This window comes from Trichomycterus rosablanca, chromosome 6 (assembly GCF_030014385.1).
Source record: "Trichomycterus rosablanca isolate fTriRos1 chromosome 6, fTriRos1.hap1, whole genome shotgun sequence".
NCBI lineage: Eukaryota > Metazoa > Chordata > Actinopteri > Siluriformes > Trichomycteridae > Trichomycterus > Trichomycterus rosablanca.
Window position 1 is genome coordinate 11,096,973 of NC_085993.1, and position 24,536 is coordinate 11,121,508.

Genomic DNA, 24,536 nt, shown 5'->3' on the forward strand with positions numbered 1-24,536 from the left:
CCATCAAAATGTTAATTCATATAATAAATCTTAATTTATTCTATCTGAAGTTTATTCTATCTTCTTTTTAAAACTGAGATGCTCCGTTTTATAACATTATATTAACTTGAACATATTACAGCACTATTTCTATTTTTACCTTTTTAAAAAGTTGCTGGAAATTGTACACAATGCACAGATGGCACAGTTTAACACAATATAGACAAAAAAGAAAAAGAAAAATGCTTTATAAAAAATATGCTTTAAAATATTTAATATAAAAATACTGTAATAATTATTACCTTTATTATGTGTTTAATACTATTATTAATATCTGTGATATGTCAGAGGTTTTTACCACTGTTAATTCACCAATAACTAGCACAGACTACAAAACAACTTTCATTTAAAATCCACAAATTAAATGTATGGTGCTTAAAGAAAATGCCATACATTTGGATTAAGGTATAAACATGCACATGTGGTCTTAAACTAAGCCTATCTGAGAAAAATACATAGATATACATGATGTCTTGTCTATTTTAACATATTTATGAAAAATACATATAAACACTTTGAATATTGTTAGTTATTTCAAATAAATATTCTAGGTTAAAAGATCTTGAGGCCCTGAATTTCATATCCGCTTAGTAAATTCTATTTCACTCCCAAAATTGGACTGTTTAGTTTGCACAGCTACCTCAAAATCTAAATAACTATGAGAAGTGTTGCCCCCAAGTCTGACAATACTAAAGCATTGCATAGATATAATGCATTAAAACTGTCCAATTATTCATAGATAATTCACTATTAGACTGTGTCTTCTGCTGTTTTGGAGTCAGTTGATTTTTGCAGTGCTGCAGCTTCCTCATTTCCAGTCTCTTTGTCTGCAATGTCTATAGTGGATTCATCTTCCTTTTCTTTCAGCTGAGCTTTTTTAGCATCCTGTTTTGCTTCCTTATCCAGCAGTCTGTAGTTGATGCCCATGCAGATGAAGAGGAACATGCTTGCGACTACCAGGATTATTCCACACGTTATGTAAGTGTATTTGTAATCATGGTATACGTCTTTAAATTTTCCTGTAAATACAAATAGATTTTTACTTATATAAAAGCTAGAATAATATGAATAATGTCATTTTTATTAGTAAACAGCAGGATAGTATTCTGTATATCCTAGGGGTTCTCAGCCTTCATCCAGTGGAGTGTAAGGGGTTTGCCACACACAGGGCTATTATTGGCCTGTTCTTACTAGACATTAATGCATTTGTGCAATCTTTTTAAAAAAAGATTTAGCCCTTGGTTTTTGCCTACATCCTAACTGCAAAAAGCCTGAGAACCACTGATACATACCCATTTTAAACTCATTTACACTTACCTAGCAAAGGAGGGCTGATTAACACTGGTCCGCACTCTACAATGGTTACCAATCCTACAGCACTGGAGAAGCGCTGGGTTCCCACCAGATCCATCAGAGTCTCAAACAGCACACAACTGAGCCACCCAAACCCAAACCCAAAGAAGATTGAATATACAACAAACCCGATATAATCCTCTGAAATAGGTGCAAGCAAATGGCAGACACCATTGAAAAGAACAGAAGCTGCAAAGAAATATTGTATTCTGGGGCGCACCCACTTGGTGTTGGCCACTGTTCCCATGGTCGGCCGCACCACCATATCAACCAAAGCTAGCACTGAAAGCAAAAAAGCAGCTTTCTCCTTTGGAATATGTTTACTTTTGGCATAATTACTTAGAAATACCAGGGGAGTAAAAAGGCCAAAAAACATGACAATATTGCCTATGAGGTACAGGACAAACCCTCGGTGTTTGAAAAGAGACAGATCAATAAAACTGTTGATAATGCTTATTACTGTCCTCTTCTCACCAGAAGTCTTGACATTTTTCTCAGCAGGTTTGGGCTTTGGACCAATAGGCCTCATGAGAGCTCCAGCTACACAGCAGTTGAGCAATAATCCACCTAGAATTAGAAAGCTGCCCCTCCAGCCAAACTGGTCAAAAAACCAAGTGTTTAGAGGGGCTAAAGTGGATAGAAACACTGGGCTACCAGCCATGGCAAGTCCATTAGCAATAGGTCTTTTTTTGTAGAAGTATTTACCAATCATTGTAAGGGCTGGATTCAGATTAAAGGCAAGTCCCAGACCTGTAATTTAAAAACCGAATCACAGTGTTAAATCCACATTATTAAACAATGCATGATACTTATGGTTGAACAGTAAATTAAAAGAAGTATTTGTTTACTACATTCTGTAGATGCTTTTATGCAAAGTGAATTACAATTGAGACTGAATACAATTTGAACAATTTAAGAGGGTAAGGGCCTTGCTCACAGGCTCAACAGTGGCAATGTGGCAGTGGTGGGGCTTGAACCAGCAACCTTTGATCACTTGTCCAGTACCTTAACTGCTGAGCTACCACTGCCCTTACAGAGTACATTTACTTCTATATTAAAAACTGTTTACAGTATATCATATTTTCAGAAACTAAATCTGGTATCTTTTAATTACACAAATGTCTCCTCTGTATAGTAACTTTTCATATATGTGTGCAATTTGCATAATTCCAACTAGTATAGGGCAGAGCGGTAGAGAGAACAGAGTGGCGACACTCCCATAGGGAACCGTTGGAAAGGGGGCGGGACATATTTTCTGTGCAGCTTCCGGGTTGTGGAGCTCTGTATAGTTCCAAACATCCCATAGAGCCCCATTCATTTCCACTACTTATCAAGCATTTTTAGCTGTTTGTTGCTTTGTTTTAAAAAAAATAATGAATTTGATGTCATTAATATACGTAATACTGTTATTATTTAGCATTTGCTCAGCACTAAATGTTACATGTTTATCTTAATTAATAGGTATAACTGAATTTAGCTTAGTCAGCTAAGCTAAATTATTGACACTAGAGTCTTTTCACCTAAAATTGATTAATTAAAAGTTGATTAATCAAGAGTCTTGTTACAGAAATGATAATAAAACATCAGAGCCATAATAAATCATTATACTTTTACTTTCATTCTTAAGTACATTTGAAGGTAAATTTAGTTTAGTACTTTAGTGGAGGTAAAGAGTATTTTTACTTTTACTACTACTTTTACTGGAGTAATATGTTACCTTGGATATCTCTACTTCAACTCAACTACATGGTTTGTGTACCTTGTCCACCACTTACATTAGACAAAATGAACTAGTGCATATTAATTATGAATTAATTCATGTATTACATGTAGGAATAAATTATTACTTACTCATGAAATAAGACATGAATTAATGCTATTTCATGTACCTGCACTATAATGTTAAAGGTATTGGTACGGTAGTGTGTTTATGAATCTGTTCATTCAGTGCAGGTAAACCTTATGAATCCAGCCACATGGCTTAGTGTTTAACCAAAATGATTATTATTATGAATCCTCAGGAAAGTGAAGGGAGATTAGTTTATGTAAAAAACAAAACATAAAAAACTGTCTAATCTCTGTACTGTATATTGTCTCTACTACTTAATGATATCGCATTATGTAATGTATGCTAATATAATGTACTGTGTGTTAACAAGAACGACCTATTAAGTCATTATAAACATCAATCTTCCACTTCATATACCAAATTGATATTAAAGCAGATGCAGTAAATGTAAACGCAGTTGAAAATACCCAGAAATTGTACAAATGTTTATTATTTAGCGTTTAATATTTCACTCACTGCTGCCTGTCCCATATGAGAACATGACAGCGCCGGGTTTGTTTGGAACTATTGGAGGGTTACATGAACCACGTGACCGCGTAGCGGCGAGATCAAGGAGTGTCGCAACTCTCTCTATCTACGGCTCTGGTATAGGGGTACTGTATTACATACATTAGTTTAAGTACATATATCTAGTTAAACTTGCACATGCATGTAATGATGGTTGGTGTCCTCTCACTTACTCTTCTGGTTTTCATTCAAAAAATTTTGAATTTACTGTTGTGCATCAGTAAATCAGTGTATTTATTCTCTAAGTGTTTGATACAAGGTAACAATTTTTCTATAACGATTATCATTTAGAATGTCTGTGTAATGTAATGCAGCTTGTCTAATAAGCTTAGTTCAAGTATATTTTTAATGTTATTCTTTGTATGTATTGTATGTATCCTCAGACAGTATATTCAGAGTTCAGACATAAATTCCCAATATTTGTGCAATAGTAATGCAATAGTAATGTTTTTGCCATAGTAATGATAAAACTCTATTCAACCCACCTCCCACAACGCCCACAAAGAAATACAAGCCCTCCACTGTGTTGCAGAAAGATGCTGCAATGAGTCCAGCTCCTGAGAGGCATCCCCCAACTATCATAACCGGGCGACTGCCATACTTATTTACCAGGATACTGCTGATGGGACCTGTGGACAATAATAAAGACAGCAAAGTTCAAACTTAGTTGATATAAAAACTATTAAACTTATATTCATCAAGGTCACAAGCTTGCAAATAGTGTTACAAAAGGTGGTTACAAAACAGTTAGATTGTTATTTCATTTCATTCATTTATATTTCCTAATCAATTTATCCTGATAAGTATCACAGTGGGTCATGTACACTAAGTGGCAGCCAATCTCGGCGTATAACACACATTTTTACACTCACACATTCAGATACATTTACATTTTCAGAATTTAGCAGATGCTTTTATCCAAAGCGACTTACAGTACTGTGACAGTATGTTGTCTAAGCAATTGAGGGTTAAGGACCTTGCTCAAGGGCCCAACAGTGACAACCTGGCAGTGGTGGGGCTTAGTGTTGTAGCCTAGCAGTGTTGTAGGGCTTAGCAGTTGTAGCCTAGTGGTTAAGATACTGGTCCAGTAATTAAAAGGTTGCCGGTTTAAATCCCACCACTGCCAGGTTGCCACTGTTGGGCCCTTGAGCAAGGCCCTTAGCCCTCAATTGCTTAGACTGTATACTGTCACAGTACTGTAAGTGCTTACAGTATATAAGTACATTACAGTACATTTATAAATGTAAATGAACCAGAAACCTCTTAGTTACTAGTCCAGTACCTTACCCGGTAGGCTAAACAACCAAACACATGATCAATTTAAAGTATCAGGAGTATCTAAATACAAACTGGCATGTTTTTGAAGTGTGGAGAAAAATAGAAATGTTGCTCAAAGAAAACCCCATGGACACAGGCAGAACATCCCAAGTGATTAAATGTGTGTTTGTTATGCCCTGCAATACATGTACTGTATATACCACCTGTACAGTATATTACATCTTCCCTTTTGTCGGTAGTATTTTGGACAATAGATGGCACTGTTGGCTTGAGATTTACACATAGCATGGCAATCGAATTAGACAGCACCTGCTCTTGCTAATCTGCAACTTCCTCTTTTTTAAACTTACGGTTTTACAGAGAAATATCAATAAATAAGATGATTAATTACTGTAAACAGATTCACAATACCTAACATATACTGTTTTAATGAGAAATTAGTTTGCTGGTGGCTTGTGAGCTGAATAGAAATTTTTTTATTGGCTGAGGCTGCAATTTATACTAATTAGATTGGTGAAGGACTGCTATGGTAGCTGTAAAACCTGGGTTTGATCCATGCCTTAGTACAATCTGATCGTGACCATGTGGAAGTCCCGCTAGTGTTTTCGTTACCACCCAAAAGCATGTCAGTTTTACCAGAACAAACTTTGGGCCCACTTCTATTCATACCAGAACACTGCAGTTCTAAAGTAAAGTAGCTCACAAACACTAATATTCTTGCTAACAATCCTTGCCTCTAATTGAGCTAATTGGTTGAAAGTCGCCTTCGAAGGTTTTGAAAAGATGTACACATTGAGGTGAAAAGTATTTCAGCAATTTTGGCACCCACTGTATGTATGTATGTATGTATGTATGTATGTATGAGTGTGTGTGTGTGTGTGCGTGTATTTATTTACTCCCTCAGACACAGCCAATTATTTCAGTTAGGCTCCTGGCCAGACCAGTAGTATATCTAACTCAAACTTGAGAGCTTAAATGGATTTAGTTTAATAGGTGGTAAAACAACAAATATTTTCAATGAACTGTAAAAAATCTGGGCAACACGGTGGCTCGGTGGGTAGCACTGTCGCCTCACAGCAAGAGGGTCCCGGGGTCGATCCCCAGGCTGGGCGGTCTGGGTCCTTTCTGAGTGGAGTTTGCATGTTCTCCCCGTGTCTGCGGGAGTTTCCTCCGGGAGCTCCAGTTTCCTCCCACAGTCCAAAGACATGCAGTCAGGTTAATTGAAGACACTGAATTGCCCTGTAGGAGAATGTGTGTGTGTGTGTGTATGTGTGTCTGCCCTGTGATGGACTGGCCAGGGTGTTACTGTGTGCCTTGCGCCCATTGAGAAGCTGGGATAGGCTCCAGCACCCCCCGCAACCCTAATTGGATAAGCGGTTAAAACAGTGAGTGAGTGAGTGAGTGAGTGTAAAAAATTGACCCTTTAATGTGTTTGTGAAAAGAAAATATCCAGTAAGTTACTGTTTTCCTGGTTGATACAGACTTCATCAGTCTAGTTTTAAATGGCTTTTGGTAATAATTTAAAAAAGTGGATCATTACATTGCAAACATCCTTTTCTAATATATAAAATATAGATTATTATAGGAACAATATTTTTGCTATGTATGTATCAAATATGTTTGATAATTAAGCATCAATCAAGACATGGCAAATGCATGTGGTTAACCTCAGTGTTAGAGGACATATTGTGACCTTATTGAAGTTATTGTTCTTTTATGAGTGTTTAATATCTTCAAAAATGTCTAGTGTATGACGTGCTAGTATTAGCTAGTTTAGAAGCGAGGATTACAGCAGCACTGGCCTGACTGTTATCTATGTCGCATTGATTTCACTGATGTAAACTGTCAAATGTCTGAGTAGTGCACATGTGTCAAACTCAAGGCCTGCGGGCCAAATCTGGACCGCCACGTCATTTTATGTGGCCTGCTAGAACTTAAAAGACATAAATACACTGTAAAATCGTACATAAACTGCATCTCCCACAATGCATGCCTATTTTGTGACCTGCAAAGTGACTGCATCCCGCCACTAGATGGCAGTGTTTCCACATCAGCTTTTAACTTAGGCATTTTTCCAACAAGTGATGCTGAAAAATATTTACAAATAATCCCAAAATGTACAAGAAGGGAAAATTGAAGCAGAAGGAAATTTAGGTAATTTAATGAAAGATGGGAAAGTGAATACAAGTTTGTGCTTTAAGAAAAAATGTCTCTTGTGTTATGAGGCCGTGTCTGTGGTAAAGGGGTACAATATAAATGTAGATATACATTATAAATATACAGTATAAATTTGGCATTTTGACACCAAACACAGAATTTAGCCTCCAAAAAAAACCAACAAATTGTCCAAGACTTAAAAGACAGACTGCAATCACAGCTGGATACGTTACAATCGGCCCTTTGAGGGCCACCATAATGCAGATGTGGCCTTCGGTGAAAATGAGTTTGACACCCCTGGAGTAGAGACAGCACACTGCCTGTAATGTGATTCCAATATGATTGCATTATAAAAAACAAACCCTGATCTGCTACTTTAGTTCATTTTGTCACTGCTAGAGCCTCTGGGGGCAAAACTTCTACCCCATGCACCTTTAAAGAGGTAAAATATGCTGTAGCCTGTTACTATGTGCATTATGTGGCTACACACAGTATTTCTTGTTTCTGTGCTGGATTCTAGCTTAATACACTTAAAACAAACACATAGACAAATATCATGATGTAGTTATTGTGAGGTTATTAAGTTAAGAAAGAAAGCAATATACTGTGTTTCACTGTTTCATTTTGAACAACACGAATTCAAGCTAGTGTCTTGAATATAATATCACAAAAGTCCTTAGAACACAAAATTTCCTCTGTGCAATAAAGGTTTATTTATACAGCAAATTTTCTGGTGTAATTCAAAATTTATTTCTGTGGTGCTCTTTAGTACAATGATCTTCATTCCTGCTCTGTGAATACAGAAACATTTACAGTCTGGTAGTCGACACAGCTGCTCTGACATCATTCAGCAGTGCTCCACTTATTTCCTCTACTGACAGTAGTCATCTCAGCTCTGTGGGACTCCAGACTAAAGCATCTCATCTCCTGATCTCTCTCAAAGGAAAACATCTGACACCCCTTGCTCACACGAAAAAAAAGGTTGACAGAGAAGACATACTCTAGAGGCAGATTGAGTTGCCCATTCAGAGCCCTGTCTCACAAGTGTAACATTCATCTTGTGCTTAACTAGCTCCTTTTATTTGTTGACAACCTTTATATTTAGTCCATTTTAGTTAATGGAGTGTACTGAGATCTTCATTATCTGCCCCTTGGTGTCACTGATGCTGCCAATAGATGGCGAAAAGTGTGGATGCAACAGTGACTAAAGGACATGGGAACAGACTTGTACCTTTTGAAACCAACAAGATAAATCCTGTACGAGCCCAGTTCCAAAAAAGGCTGGTACAGTAGGTAAAATGCCATTTTAATTTGGTATTTTAATTGAAAACAGCACAAAGGATTAGAATTAGAAAAATCTAGGGCAGATGGCATGGCTTTACTGGTCATATATACAGTATATACACAGTATATATACACAATATATATCATTTTCAGCACTGCTGTGACACTGTGTGTGTGTGTGTATATTTTGCCCCAGATGTAACATACTTTGTGTATCTACATTATTTTCTTACCAAATCTAAACATTTACTATATATTATAGCCCAAATAAAATCCTATATCAGATGTAATCAAAGGTGTAAATAATTGACTAAAAAGTAAATTATGTGTTGAGCACAGTGCTTGATGTCCTATGGCTATGAAAGGAAATCTCTCACCTCCTCCATACATGACAGCTAACATGATAGAAGAGATCCAGGAGACTTGGCTACTGGTGCATTGGAAGATCACTTCAATCTCCTTGAAGAATACAGTGATGGACTTGGGGAAGGCATAGGAGAAACCAATAGAGATGAAGGCCCCAGCAACCACAGCCCAACCCCAGCCCCCCTCTGGTGGGGTGTAACCTACAGGACCTCCAACAACAGGGGCCATGGTGAAGGACAGTTGGTTGTCTATGAGAAGAAAGTGAGGTTTGTTAAAAAGACAGTTTAAGAACAGCAACATGTAAATTAGTTTCTATTGTAATCACAGCATAGCATCATAAATGTTTGTCTTAATTTAAATTTTCAGATTTACTTCAATTCGATTGCTGTGAAGCTATTGTTCTAGCTGATACATTTGAAAAGATCTGTGACAACATATAGCAGGCTCATCAGGTGGCCCAAAGGCCTTTACCATAAGCGACACACCAGTCAAAAAAGACCTCAGAACCTTTATAGACTCATATTCTGAACTGGCCTCAGCAAATATCCATTAAGCAACAGAGAACACGTTATATATAAGTTTAAGTTGTAGGCCCTCCAAAAGTTATATTATTTTAAGCAAGGGGTTTTATTATACTATCATAGGTATATAAAAATACTTTTTTGTTGTATATTCTCATGTTGTAGGCACAGTCATAATAATTAGGAGAGATTAGTTACTTAGCTTAGCCACATATTTCTGATTATTGCTGAACCATGCTTTAATTAAAAAGGAAAAAAGTACTTACACATTACAAATTCATTACATTAGTTATATTTTTAATGCAAAGTTAATGTTGCCAAATATAGCTTCAGGTCATAATTTGCTTCAAGTATAATTTCCGACTACTGAATTGTCAACTTCTGCTTGCTGGATATGTGCTTATAACATTATACAGCTTTATACTATATACAGCTATTATACAGCTTTAAAATAAAATTTTTATGTATGTTTTGTATATGTTTGATACATTTAATGATTTGGAATTGACTTTTTTGATCCAAAATAAAAAAAAGAAATAACATTAAAAAGTTTGGAACAAGCTGTATGTGTTTAACGAAAAAAGAACAAGAGTTGCGTAAATGGTTAAAAGCTCAAGACGTCTCTTACAAGTAAATGTAAACGGTTAACTGTATCAAGGCCGCAATCACAATATTCTGATATTCTCAAATTGTCCCCCAATAAACTATGTAAATGTAAAATTATAAATAAAAATTATAAATAAAATATTTTACTCACTAGCTTTGTGTAATGTTAGGATCTGTTTGCATCAGCTGTTTAGATGCCAAGAATGTTTTAGAATGGCAGGAACCCATTCTATATTTATGTTCTTTATTTAAACAGGGTTCTGGTATGTATATAGTTTAACACTTTGGTATCTGATTGCATGTACTTTACTTGCATAATTCTAGTTACATTTTGAAAGTTTGCTAAAAACTGCATACTTCACAAAATAGAAATGAGGATAAAATGGATTTACAGACTAAGTAGTTTTATTCCACACAGGAAAGCTGGATTAGTAAAATCATTTACTGTCACAAGCCACAGATTTGTCATGCAGTGCTCCTACCTTAAGAACAGCAACTAATGCCCAGTAGAAAACAGTCCAAAGCACACTGTGTACCCTTTGATCCAGGTCAGCAACTTTTTGGTATTAAACGATAACCAGTACACTGAAGGAACAGTGCAGATTTGATTTAAAAGATGTCAAACACAGTGTTGTTTTATTAATGAAACAAACCAGGCCCGGTTTCCAGTCCTGCTTTTATTGGTTCCTGAGGTCAACAAAAAGGTCAAGTCCTATTGGCTAACCCAATTCTACTAGGGCTGCCCACTTTTGTCCCCTCTCTCCGCCTCAGTGTCCTATTTAAGATTTAGAAAAGGTTCAGCAGTGTATTAAGTATTTCCTGAATATTAGGCAATACATTTTAGGCAGTATTGTTTATTTTATGGAACACATTGTATGCCCAGCACACGTCATGTCCAAAGGACAAAACCAGTGATTAAAAGGCAGTGAGCAGGTTTTTACTGGTCAGGTAAGTGTACACAGCTAGCATTAGCACATTAAAAAGTATAAAATTCATTACATTTGCCATTAGTCAGTGTATGTATTTAGAGTGGCCCATCACATAAAATTCTAATTACATTTGTGAATTATGTTTTCAAAAAGAAAAGCTGTCATGAACAAAACAATGTCTTGTATCCAAACTCTTCTAAATAATGTGTGGGCGGCACAATGGCTAAGTGAGTAGCACTGTTGCCTCACAGCAAGAAGGTCCTGGGTTTGATCCCCAGGTGGGGTGGTCCGGGTCCTTTCTGTGTGGAGTTTGCATGTTCTCCCCGTGTCTGCATGGGTTTACTCCGGTTGCTCCGGTTTCCTCCAACAATCCAAAAACATGCAAGTGAGGTGAATTGGAGACACTAAATTGTCCATGACTGTGTTCAATATAACCTTGAGAAGTGATGAACCTTGTGTGTAATGAGTAACTATTGTTTCTGTCATGAATGTAACCAAAAAGTGTAAAACATGATGTTATCCTAAATCCTAATAAACAAACTAATAGACACATATAAATAATGTGCCAGTGAGCTAACCCCCAAAAAAGTAAATAGGGTCTAATTCTAACCACTTCCAACCATTATGCCAACCTTCTATTTTAAGATCATTGAGACCACAATGGTCCGGGGAACACTCAAAGTCTTTAATATTGTTTTATATCCTTGCCCTGATCTATACCTTGCTATAATTTGATTGTAAATGTCCACAGACAGTTCCTTGGACTTCATGGCTTGTGTTTTCTCCTGACACTACAGTGTAATTTGTAGGCCCTTATAGATCCAGGTATGTGTCTGTCCAAACTATGTCCAGGTAAAAACCATTTTAGTTTTGGGCACATCTTAGGAATAATTAAAGCAAACAAGATGCACCTGACCACTATATGTATATATATTTTTGATTTTTTAGTTGATTTATTATGGGGAATTAAGTTTAGACTGATGGGCAAAATGTCAGTTTTATTATTTAAAAGCAAATCCACAACACAACAATGTGCAAAATTTCGAGGCATCTGAATCCACTGTATGTCATACAATAACAACTTCTACTTTCCACCGTTAATATGAAAATATAACATGTGGCACAGCAGGTAGTTTTGGTACCACACAACTACAGGGACCAGTGTCAAACTCACACCTTTGGTCTGATGTTTGGCATGCTCTCCTTGAGTCACAAGGGGCATGGATTACAGAATCATGCTCACCTGCCATGACAATAATGGCTGCAGGATTGCATGGAGTGTAGGTTCTTTTGAACGTCAGTCTCTGCACCTTATCGAGTGCTAATTTGCTCCGTGTGGAGGTGGTAATTTGCTCAGACAGTGAAGTGGGTGCCCAGCTCTTTTTATAGGTGTGGCCATACTTGTTTACAAGATCTAGTATCTAAAAACAAAATAGAAAAAAATATATTTTTATGTATTAATTGATTAAAATTCCAATTGTTTTTTACAATTAAAAACAGGGTGTCTGATCTACTCATACCAGCACAACACACACTAACACACCACCACCATATCAGTGTCACTGCAGTGCTGAGAATGACCCACCACCCAAATAATACCTACTCTTGATCATTGAAGAACAGCATGAAAGGGGGCTAACAAAGCATGCAGAGAAGCAGATGGACTACAGTCAGTAATTGTAGAACTACAAAGTGCTCTTATATGATAAGTGGAGCTGATAAACTGGACAGTGAGTGTAGAAACAAGGAGGTGGTTTTAATGTTACGGCTGATCGGTGTATATAGGAAGGAGACGATGTACAAGTTATCTGAGTGAATGTTTTGACAGACGCTGTCCAACAGAGGAATACAACATTTATTATTTTTTGAATAGGAGGGAGCAAGCAAGCTGCTGAGCTAGAATATTTTGCTAATTCTGGTGTGCTCAGACAAAAAAAAACATTTTTATGAGACAAGACACAGCACAGTCCTGCTGTGTCAACCATGTGCAAAGAATACAAAAATAGAAATAGAGACAGAAAGGGAAATAGAGAGAAGAACAATGCAATGTATCCAATTGTGTTGTGGACATATTTAACACATTTCACATATTTATTTGACAAAGACACTAAGATTTAAAGACGTATAATGCAAGTAAAAGTAAATTAGCACCTTTTTGAATAGCTGCAAGTTGTGTTCATTGGTAATCTTAGAAAATAGGCTTTACATACAGCTTAATTGTTCCAGTGGCAAATTTGTTTACTGTAAACCAAAGAATTTACTAAAATGATTGCATGTTTTGTGCTTTATCAAGACAAGAAAAAACATTGTGCTATAAGACGTTGGATAGGATATCACCCCCTGCTGCTGGGGTGTAGCAACAGGGTAAAAATGCACCCTTTCTGGCTTTACATGCATTAGATGAGGTCCGTGCTAGTCTGTGGCTTTTCCCAGCCAGTGCAGATGTGGTACTATTGGCAGAGGTTGTCATAGTGCACAGGAACATTAAGTATATCCAAACTGGGACAGTACAAAAGGGTTCTTCAAAATGTTTCGGCACTTTTTAAAACTATTTATTAACAATTTCAAAAACAAAGTACATCACTTTTCTACACTTTTCACCTTCCGATGCATTTTTCCCATACCAACTTTTTGCACCGCTGCTTTCACATCATCATCACATGAAAATCTTCTTTCCCTTAAAGCTTCTTTAAGTGGTCCAAAAAGGTGGAAATCAGATGGTGGAAGGTGGAAATCAGGTCCGGACAATAAGCTCTCTCAGTCTCTCAGACACAACCAATTACTACTAAAAGCGCAGACACTTTTTGAAGATCCCTCAAAAAATAGATGAAAAAAATTATATTGAAAATGCAATAGTCGCACCTAGGTGGCGCAGCGGGATATTCCGCAAGCACACCAGCACGAGATTCCGAACTCCTTGGTTCGAAACTTGGCGTTGCCACTGGTCGGCTGGGCACCATCTAGCGTGCATAATTGGCAGTGCCTGCAGCAGACACGTTTCTGCTACGGCGGGATGGCCAGACTGTGTGGGTGGGGTCTTCATACTTCATACTAAGTACACATTGTAGAGTGTACTTAGTATGCTTTTTAAAATCAGAGCGCTGAGGAAAAGCTATTGACTTTGTAGACGTTTGTGTTTACATATTGTGTTTTAAATTTTATTACCAAAAACTTTCTATTGAAGCTTGACTAACATTGTTCTTTAGGCCAGTGGTTCTCATCCTTATTTTCTCCTAGACCCCCTGGTGTTGAAAACAATTTTTCTTAAACCCCCTTAACACATATATGTTATTATTCTCACACTTTCAACAAAGATGATGAAATTTATTGTTTTCAAATATTGTTATCCCTCTGCTAAATATTTTACACAGGCCTGCAGTTGCTTTTTAAAAGATTTGGCATAGATTTAGTTATCTGTGTGAGGACTGCTTATGGAGACGACTGATTATTTTGTTCATTTGAGGAGAGATCTTGGATAGAGCAAGTTGCATGTCATCGTCCATGCTCAGTCTCTGCCCTGGATTTTTGTTGGCTGTCATTGCTGAAAACAATCACATATTCACATAATCACATATTCTCAGCTATAGGTATTGGTCATTTAAAATAAATAGATTTATATTACACTAAGATCTGCTGTGTGCTAACAGTCTATTGATTTTCCCATCCCATCATGTGTGTTTATTTTTACTCTTCTTAATAAAATGCAACAGGACCCCCCTTTGGGTTCACCGAGGCCACCTACTGTGACTCGACCCCCTGGTCGAGAATCAGTGCTTTAGGCAGCACTTAATCTAGACATCCCATCTTTTGAAACACAATTGGGTTTGGAACTCATAGCTTTCCAACATCCTTCCATGCATTTTCAAAGCAAAGGAGTTCTTTGATTTCGAAGTGATTGCGTGCTATGCCTAAAAATAAACTATAATCACAGACTCTTTTAAGATTAATGTAGTATTTTACTTTATGAACCACACGCAGTCAGTTTCTCTTTTCCTTTATCTAAGGAAGCTGGGCTGTCCACACTAACTGAGAGAGGAGGAGACACATTCTCATTAGCCATTGTGTTTGTTTGGCCTCCTCACTGTGACAACATGAGATCTAACGTATGTCTGTGTGGAACACCAGTGAACATAAACACCTGCTACCATATCAGAAGGGAGGAACCAAGGAGTCTGTGCTCCCTCATTGAGCGCTGCATTGTTAACCACATAAAGCTTTAACGTGACAGGAAATACCGCATGGTGCTTTTGCTGGGATCGTCTAAAGTTTACTGTGCATCTATAGTAGTTCAAAGGGCACAGACAAAGGGACACAGACACTCAGCCACTGGACACTGGTAGTTCTTTAACTACTTACATGCTAAATGTTTAGCATCTAAGTAGTTAAAGACTTACCAGTGTCAAAGGGATGAGCTCCAACTATGCCAAAGGAAATTAAAAAACAGTGGAGTGGTCCAAATATGCCAAAGGGGATGGACACGATTTTATGACGACAGCAAAGACACATTAACCCCACTGTGAAATACTGTTCAAATACTGTTTCACTTTTTTATGTTTTATTTATTTATTTGGATTTTAACGTCATGTATTACACACTGGTTCCATTCATGACAGAAACGGTAGTTACTCATTACACAAGATTCATCAGTTCACAAGTTTAATAACAAACACAGTCATGGACAACTTTGTATCCCTAATTCACCTGACTTGAATGTCTTTGGACTGTGAGAGGAAACCGGAGCTCCTGGAGGAAACCCACTCAGACACGGGGAGAACATGCAAACTCCACACAGAAGTGTCTGCTCTGCGATGGACTGGCACCCTGTCCAGGGTGTTACTGTGTGCCTTGTGCCCATTGAAAAGCTACGATAGACTCCAGCACTCCTACCCCCCCCCTCCCGCAACCCTAATTGGATAAGCGGTTAAGAAAGTGAAGTGAGTAATCAGATAATAGTAATATTTGCCACTCATCAAATCCAGATTGTAACACAAATACTAATATTTTTATAAGCATGTTACATAATTAATAATTTTATGATTTAAGTAATCAAGTCCTGAATTTACACTGAAATCTTAGCTATAAATTTACCAGCTACTATTATTTGTGTGTGTGTGTGTTTATACTGGATGCAGTCCAAATATACCAAAGGCTGTGACATCAACCCGACTACCTTGCATTTACTGACCTCAGTAAACACAAATGTGTCTCGCTGCCAATTATGTTTCAGTACTGTTTACATCCAAACCCCTGCATGAATAAGATCAAATAATGGAAGTGCAGTTTCCTGTGCCTGTGGCTTTTAGCACGTCTCTCCTAGGCTTATTGTTTTCCTTAACCTTTAACTGAACAGCTGCTTTAACATACTTCCATACATTTCTAATATGTATCTAAATATATTTATATATCTAATATATATCTAAAACATCTATCTATTTATATCTAAAACATATACACTGATCAGCCATAACATTAAAACCACCTCCTTGTTTCTACACTTGCTGTCCATTTTATCAGCTTCACTTACCATATAGAAGCACTTTGTAGTTCTACAATTATTAACTGTAGTCCATCTGTTTCTCTACATACCTTTTTAGCCTGCTTTCATGCTGTTCTTCAATGGTCAGGACCCCCACAAAACCCCCACAGAGCAGGTACTATTTAGGTGGTGGATCATTCTCAGCACTGCAGTGACACTGACATGGTGGTGGTGTGTTAGTGTGTGTTGTGCTGGTATGAGTGGATCAGACACAGCAGCGCTGCTGGAGTTTTTAAATACCGTGCCCACTCACTGTCCACTCTATTAGACACTCCTACCTTGGTCCACCTTGTAGATGTAAAGTCAGAGATGATCGCTCATCTATTGCTCCTGTTTGAGTTGGTCATCTTCTAGACCTTCATCAGTGGTCACAGGACGCTGTTGGCTGGATATTGTTGGTTGGTGGACTATTCTCAGTCCAGCAGAGACAGTGAGGTGTCTAAAAACTCCAGCAGCGCTGCTGTGTCTTATCCACACATACCAGCACAACACACACTAACACACCACCACCATGTCATAGTCACTGCAGTGCTGAGAATGATCTGCCACCCAAATAATACCTACTCTGTAGTGGTCCTGGGAGAGTCCTGACCTTTGAAAAACAGCATGAAAGGGGGTTAACAAAGCATGCAGAGAAACAGATGGACTACAGTCAGTAATTGTAGAACTACAAAGTGCTCCTATATGGTAAGTTGAGCTGATAAAATGGACAGTGAGTGTAGAAACAATGAGGTGGTTTTAATGTTATGGTTGATCGGTGTATGTTACTATTTTATTTCAAACACATTGAAAAGTAACACGGTGCATGGTGTCCTGTCGGGGGGGGGGGAGGGGGGGGGGGGGGGCGTGTGTTTAATAGCTGCTCTGACGTTCTTTCTAAGGACAACAGAGGGCGACAAGGGAACTTTTTTAATGTATTCCTACACATTTAAACACAAACTAAATAGGCAGGTATGAATGATTTACTTGCTAGAATTTATATTTGTTTACTTTCAAATTATGAGTAGATAAAATAAGAACTGATTACTTATTATATTATATGAATAATCTTCGTGTTCTGTTGTCTTTGATTTGACTGCCTTGTTGTTTTGCGGTCTCAGAGACCCTAGTGTTATGTGGGTAACATAAACTTACAATGAGTTTAAAATTAACCAAGAAAAGTAACTAAATTGTTATGGAGAGAGTGATGGGGGGAGGGGAAGGCTTTCGTAAAGGTGTGTGTGTACCCTTAACACCAGACAGAAATTATGAAATATATGAAAATCTATTACCTTCAATCCTTACATTTACATTTTCGGCATTTAGCAGACACTCTTATCCAGAGCAACTTACAGTCCATTTTATCAGTTCCACTTACCATATAGGAGCAGCTGTAGTTCCACAACTAAAAACTCCAGCAGCGCTGCTGTGTCTGATCCACTCATACCAGCACAATACACACTAACACACCACCACCATGTCATTGTCACTGCAGTGCTGAGAATGATCCACCACCTAAATAATACCTGCTTTGTGGTGGTCCTGTGAAGGTCCTGACCATTGAAAAACTGCATGAAAGGGGGCTAACAAAGCATGCAGAGAAGCAGATGGGCTACAGTCAGTAATTGTAGAACTACAACGTGCTCCTATATGGTAAGTGGAGCTGATGAAATGGATAGTGAGTGTAGAAACAAGGAGGTGGTTTTAATGTTATAGCTGTTCGGTGTATATGTGTCAGTTGGGGGGGAAGTGTTGTAACACAATATCAGTGTAAAATATTGTTCACTTGTTTCCATAAAATAAGGAAAAATTAAGTATCAAGCTGATTGAAAAAGGGCTAAGAATATTTTGTGAGCTGTTGAGGAGAACATGGGGATTAGATGTAGTATATATTATTATATATAATAGGGTTCAGTACATTATATAATTTTTAGAATATCTTAAGCCCTTTCTGAGGGCCCTGACAGTTCTCCTCTGAGACCTAGTGATTCCAAAACTACTAATCAGTTACACAAGTACAAATACTGTGTGCTTTATACAACACTAAAAGAACGGTAAATATTTTTTCATGTGCTCTAAAATGATGTAACAGCAAACAGAAAATAGAATATGCTGCATACTTTAAGCCATGATGCAAACGTGTATTTGTTGTATTGACTGGTCTTGGTACATTATTTATCAAAGAAGGTTACTTTACTTCAGGCTACTTTATATTTACCCACATTGTTGCACCCACTTTAAGGCTAAAGATAGAAAATAAGTTAAAGAACACACACAGTATAAAGACATTAATTATAAAACAGACACAAGAAAATTCTTTCATTTAATTAATTCTGTTTAATACAAAACATGCTAGTCATTCATGGACTACATTATTTAGGGTGCACTCCATTCTGCAGATTTGGAAGCATTGGCGACTCTCAATGCAGCAGCTGTCTCATTACTTGTCTCTTTGTTTGTAGTAAATTCATCCCTACTCGTCAGTTGTGAATGTTCAGCTTCCTTCTTTGCTTCAATGTCAAGCAGTCTGTAGTTGACACCCATGCCAATAAAGAGGAACAAGCTCGCAACCAATAGGAAGATTCCACTGCTTATGTAAGTGTATTTGTAGTCATTGTAGATGTCTTTAAATGTTCCTGTCAAAAAAGAATCTACATTAGATGGGGTTACAATGGGACAAAACATTTTTAATTTTTTTTTAATGCATTTTCTTCCCCTTTTCTCCCGACTTTTAGCACGTCCAATTGCCAGATTGTGTCATGCTTCCTCTTCACTAATGCCGATCCCTGCTCTGATTTAAGGAGAACAAAGCTAACCCACGCCCCCTCTGACACGTGGGCAGCAGCCGTATGCATCTTTTCACCTGCACTAGGCGAGTGCTAATGAGGATCAGCCCTGTGTACGGAGAGACACACCCTGATCAACACACTCCTTCCCCACCCCTGTGCAGGCAGCATCAATCAGCCAGCAGAGGTTGCAGTCGCATCAGCTACGAGGAGACCCTATCCGGTTTACTACTACCCCACTTCTATATGAACAACAGGCCAATCTTTGTTCATGTGGCCGCTCAGCCTAGCTGGATGGCAGAGCTGGGATTCGATACGATGTATTCGAGATCCCAGCTCCGGTGTGCTAGCGTGTGTTTTTTACAGCTGCACCACCTGAGCGGCCTAACATTTGGTATTTTAAATTGTCATCAAACATCATGCTAATAAATAAAATAAATTAATTAAATTATTTAAAGATATAAAAATCTGCAGAAATTAATAAACATAAATAACACATTTTGCAAACGTTACTGCACAATTAATATTATAATCAATAGACTTTGCAATAGTAATAAACAATTGTAATTGTGGCATGTACTTTTTGGAGTCTTTTAGGGAATTTTACCCACTCTTTCCTGCAGAATGCTTTTAGTTTTGAAATAGTCAAGTGAGAGGCCTGTAAGGTTTAAAATGTTTTTGTTGCCCTTAATGCACTAATTCTCCAGATTCCTTAAATCACTTAATAATATTATGCACTGTAGAAGGAGAAATATGCTTTCTATCCTTCTATTTTTGAGGAACATTGTTTTAGACATGTCAATAATTATGTATGCATTTGTTGGCAGGTTGGAGACTATGGAAATTGTGATCCAAACGCATAGTAATTCTCTCACTCACTCACTTTCTTTACCGCTTATCCAATTAGAATCATGGTTTTGGGGGTGGGGCGCTGGAGCCTATCCCAGCTTTTCAATGGGCGCAAGGCACACAGTAACACCCTGGACGGGGCGCCAGTCCATCGACAGGCACACATACACACACAAATACACAAACCAAAAGGGCAATTTAGTGTCTCCAATTAACCTGACTGCCTGTTTTTGGACTGTGGGAGGAAACCGGAGCTCCCGGAGGAAACCCACACAGACACAGGGAAAACATGCAAACTCGGCACAGAAAGGACCCGGACCAGCCAGACTGGGGATCGAACCCAGGACCTTCTTACTGTGAGGTGACAGTGCTACCCTCCGAGCCACCGTGCCGCCCTGCATAGTAATTTTTGACAAACTATATGGCATCAGTTTACTTCATTAATTAAATCCTCCGCTGCTTATAGGAGACCATGACTGTTAAGTGTTAGCACAGTATTTAAGGAGTTTAATAAACAATAATAAAGAGTTTTTCAAATGCTGAATCTGTCATCAGCTGACAATTCCTTTTAATGTTTTCTATCTGCCTAAAAACTTCCAATAAGCCAGTCAGAAAGTGTGCCCAAATCTTTGCACATGCCACAATTACTGTTTTATTATATTGATTAAATTCTCAGCCTTACCTAACAACGGTGGGGCAAGTAACACTGGCACACTCTCCAATATGGTGACCAGTCCCACAGCTGAGGGAAACCGCTGTGCTCCCACTAGGTCCATCAGAGTCTCAAAAAGCACAGAACTTAGCCACCCAAACCCGAACCCAAAGAAAGCTGAATAGATAACAAAACCTAAATAGTCCTGTGCAAAAGGGGCAAGCAGGTGACACACGCCGTTAAACAAAACTGCGGCCGCAAAGAAGTGCTGCATCTTAGGACGCACCCATTTGGTGTTGGCCACTATTCCCATGGTGGGTCGGGCCACCATGTCTACCAAGGCCAACGCTGAAAGCAAAGATGCAGCCTTCTCGTTTGAAATATCCCTAGTCTTGGCAAAATTGCTAAGAAACACCAGAGGGGTGAAGATGCCACAGAATAGCACAACATTGCCTGTTAGGTAGATGAGAAAACCACGGTGTTTGAAGAGGGACAGATCAATGAAAGTCTTGATCATCTTTGTATTCTTCTCTCTGGTTTGACCATCAGTATTGACCTCTGTCACAGCAGGTCTAGGCTTTGGTCCAATGGGCCTCATCAGGGCTCCAGCGACACAGCAGTTAAGCAGAAGTCCCCCCAGGATTAGGAAGCTGCCTCTTAGACCAAACTGTTCATAAAACCAGCTGTTCAGAGGAGCTAGAGTGGCCAAAAACACCGGGGTACCAGCCATGGCAATTCCATTAGCAAAAGGTCTTCTTTTGTAGAAGTATTTACTAATCATTATCAGGGCTGGATTGAGATTGAATGCAAGTCCCAGACCTGTTAAGACACCAAGGGCGTACAGACAAGATGAAAATGTTTTTTTTTCTTTAAAAATATCCTCACTAATAAAATGTAATTGGTAGCTTTTATTGCTCCATTGAGTGAAATGTGTTTTCTTATTTAACCCACCTCCTATCACACCGACGAAGAAATACAGGCCCTCTACTGTGTTGCAGAAAGATGCTGCAATGAGTCCAGCTCCTGAGAGACAGCCCCCAGCTATCATTATCGGACGACTGCCAAACTTATTCACCAGGATACTGCTAATTGGACCTGTGCATAAAAAAGAAAGATAGCAAAGTGTAGACATCAAACAATATTTCAAGAGTGCAGTAACACAGTGGATGGTGCAATCAGTAAAGCGGGGAATAGTTCAGATTAAGGAGGAGACCTGAATTCTTCTGAGACTTATTCTACTGTTTTGGTCTATTAAACATTTAGGGTAGGGCTGTTTGGCCCATTTATCCTTCAGGAGAAGATATATTTTTTAGGGCTGTCAAACGATTAAAATATTTAATCGCGATTAATCTCAGAATTTCATATAGTAGTTAATCGCGATTAATCACATTAAATAAAATCTGTGTAAATGTTATAGAAAACAAGGTTTTTTAAGTGAAATGTTACCATTAAAATGGTGAACACATTTTATGCTAAATGTACTTATGTTAAAAACTGCTGGGACAAGAGAAAACTGTAAGATTGTTTTATTCACTCACATACTAGGCAGTAATACTATCCAGCAGAGACCCTTGACTTCGTATAAATGTCAGATTGTAGGTTAGAATTTCTCCATCAGCAAACATTGTAGATCAGCGGTGCTTTAGGTGGGATAAGGCGTAGTTATTGTAACAGACTTTTCTGTGCTTGTATCGTGACAATGGTTTGATGGACGTTTCTACACGAAGTGAGTGTGTTTTGACCCTTTGGGGCTTCCATAGTTCATGGACTAGCGTGCTTGACTCCGGTATCCAAAAAACATAAAACCCACGGCTGCCCAAATCACGGCAGAATTAAATGTGCACCTCAACTCTCCTGTTTCCACCAGAACTGTCCGTCGGGAGCTCCACAGGGTCAATATACACGGCCGGGCTGCTATAGCCAAACCTTTGGTCACTCGTGCCAATGCCAAACGTCGGTTTCAATGGTGCAAGGAGCGCAAATCTTGGGCTGTGGACAATGTGAAACATGTATTGTTCTCTGATGAGTCCACCTTTACTGTTTTCCCCACATCCGGGAGAGTTACGGTGTGGAGAAGCCCCAAAGAAGCGTACCACCCAGACTGTTGCATGCCCAGAGTGAAGCATGGGGGTGGATCAGTGATGGTTTGGGCTGCCATATCATGGCATTCCCTTGGCCCAATACTTGTGCTAGATGGGCGCGTCACTGCCAAGGACTCCCGAACCATTCTGAAGGACCATGTGCATCCAATGGCGGTGCCGTGTATCAGGATGACAATGCACCAATACACACAGCAAGACTGGTGAAAGATTGGTTTGATGAACATGAAAGTGAAGTCACCAGATCTAAATATTATTGAGCCACTTTGGGGTGTTTTGGAGAAGCGAGTCAGGAAACGTTTTCCTCCACCAGCATCACGTAGTGACCTGGCCACTATCCTGCAAGAAGAATGGCTTAAAATCCCTCTGACCACAGGACTTGTATATGTCATTTCCAAGATGAATTGATGCTGTATTGGCCGCAAAAGGAGGCCCTACACCATACTAATAACTTATTGTGGTCTAAAACCAGGTGTTTCAGTTATTTTGTCCAACCCCTGTATATCCACATCTACAAACCCCATTTACTATAAAAGTTAGAGGACACTTTAGAACCAAATGCATTATAAATTAAAAATCGTATTTTCAGTTGCTTTACTGACAAACTTAATTGTATTTTGTAAAAATAAAAATACAAAATAGAATGTAATGCCTGCAACACACAAACAAAATAGGGACCTTAAGACTAAGGTCATATAATTATTAATAACTTTAATTCCCAAAATGACCAAAAAAGTCTAAATAAAAGAATATGTGATGTGACCCAATTTGTTCATATTTTACAAATACAATCAAGTGTGTCATTGAATACACTGAAAATCTTTTCTATGTCCTTTTCTCTGATAAATTAAAGTTCCAGTGAATTAACATATTACGGATTTTCGTTTTTATTGCATTTTATTGCATCTATCTATCTATCTGTCTGTCTGTCTGTCTGTCTGTCTGTCTGTCTGTCTATCTATCTATCTATCTATCTATCTATCTATCTATCTATCTATCTATCTATCTATCTATCTATCTATCTATCTATCTATCTATCTATCTATCCTCCGTCTGTCTGTCTACCACCTATCTATGAAGTGTGAAGTGTAAAATGATGCATGTTTGAAGCTGATAGCTCATCCCTTATTTTGCACACTTAAAACATATACTGTATGTATAGATGCTTAAATAAAGCTTGTGTTACCTCCTGCATATATGCAGCATGCATTGATAGAGGAAATCCAGGACACTTGGCTTGCACTTGCATTAAAGATCAATTCTATATCTCTGTAGAACACTGTGATACACTTAGGAAAGGCGTAGGAGAAACCAATAGAGATGAAGGCCCCAGCTACGATGGCCCACCCCCAGCCCCCTTCTGGAGGGGTGTAGCCTACAGGACCTCCAACAGCTGGTGGCATGGCTCTTCAGTGCTACCTACACAGTAAAGCAAGTAGTTTTCTGCATGAATAAAATGTTTCATTAGTTAGATAATGTACAAATACAGTGTATCACAAAAGTGAGTACACCCCTCACATTTCTGCAAATATTTTATTATATCTTTTCATGGGACAACACTATAGAACTAAAACTTGGATATAACTTAGAGTAGTCAGTGTACAACTTGTATAGCAGTGTAGATTTACTGTCTTCTGAAAATAACTCAACACACAGCCATTAATGTCTAAATGGCTGGCAACATAAGTGAGTACACCCCACAGTGAACATGTCCAAATTGTGCCCAAAGTGTCAATATTTTGTATG

General features: G+C 38.3%; 2 protein-coding genes and 1 long non-coding RNA gene across 3 annotated transcripts; 1 reads left to right on the top strand and 2 right to left on the bottom strand.

Annotated features, from left to right (window-relative positions):
* Window positions 1-238: 238 nt before the first annotated feature.
* On the bottom strand, window positions 239-10,615 carry LOC134316890 (monocarboxylate transporter 1-like). Its single transcript, XM_062997419.1, has 5 exons — window positions 10,443-10,615; window positions 8,845-9,081; window positions 4,234-4,377; window positions 1,357-2,142; window positions 239-1,058 (listed from the first exon to the last, which is right to left on the bottom strand). The coding sequence occupies exons 2-5, from the start codon at window positions 9,059-9,061 to the stop codon at window positions 790-792; spliced, it is 1,416 nt and encodes a 471-aa protein (XP_062853489.1). The 5' UTR covers window positions 9,062-9,081; window positions 10,443-10,615; the 3' UTR covers window positions 239-789.
* A 178-nt stretch (window positions 10,616-10,793) lies between these two features.
* On the top strand, window positions 10,794-19,671 carry LOC134316269 (uncharacterized). Its single transcript, XR_010013069.1, has 3 exons — window positions 10,794-10,908; window positions 18,867-18,999; window positions 19,140-19,671. It is a non-coding gene; the product is annotated as an uncharacterized LOC134316269 (long non-coding RNA).
* On the bottom strand, window positions 18,781-24,193 carry LOC134316268 (monocarboxylate transporter 1-like). The gene is made up of 4 exons (XM_062996602.1): window positions 23,977-24,193; window positions 21,643-21,786; window positions 20,722-21,510; window positions 18,781-19,040 (listed from the first exon to the last, which is right to left on the bottom strand). Exons 1-4 carry the CDS (start codon window positions 24,191-24,193, stop codon window positions 18,781-18,783), a joined length of 1,410 nt encoding a protein of 469 aa, XP_062852672.1.
* Window positions 24,194-24,536: the final 343 nt, after the last annotated feature.

Bases quoted from the DNA above. Each gene is read 5' to 3' on its own strand.
- LOC134316890 (XM_062997419.1), bottom strand. From the start codon at position 9,061: ATGGCCCCTGTTGTTGGAGGTCCTGTAGGTTACACCCCACCAGAGGGG. The intron at 4,378-8,844 runs GTGAGAGATTTC...TATTGTCCACAG, and splicing joins AGCTGTCATGTATGGAGGAG to GTCCCATCAGCAGTATCCTG. The intron at 2,143-4,233 runs GTGGGTTGAATA...TTTAAATTACAG, and splicing joins CTTTGTGGGCGTTGTGGGAG to GTCTGGGACTTGCCTTTAAT.
- LOC134316268 (XM_062996602.1), bottom strand. From the start codon at position 24,193: ATGCCACCAGCTGTTGGAGGTCCTGTAGGCTACACCCCTCCAGAAGGG. The intron at 21,787-23,976 runs GTAACACAAGCT...TTTTATGCACAG, and splicing joins ATGCTGCATATATGCAGGAG to GTCCAATTAGCAGTATCCTG. The intron at 19,041-20,721 runs GTAAGGCTGAGA...CTTTTTTGACAG, and splicing joins ACTTGCCCCACCGTTGTTAG to GAACATTTAAAGACATCTAC.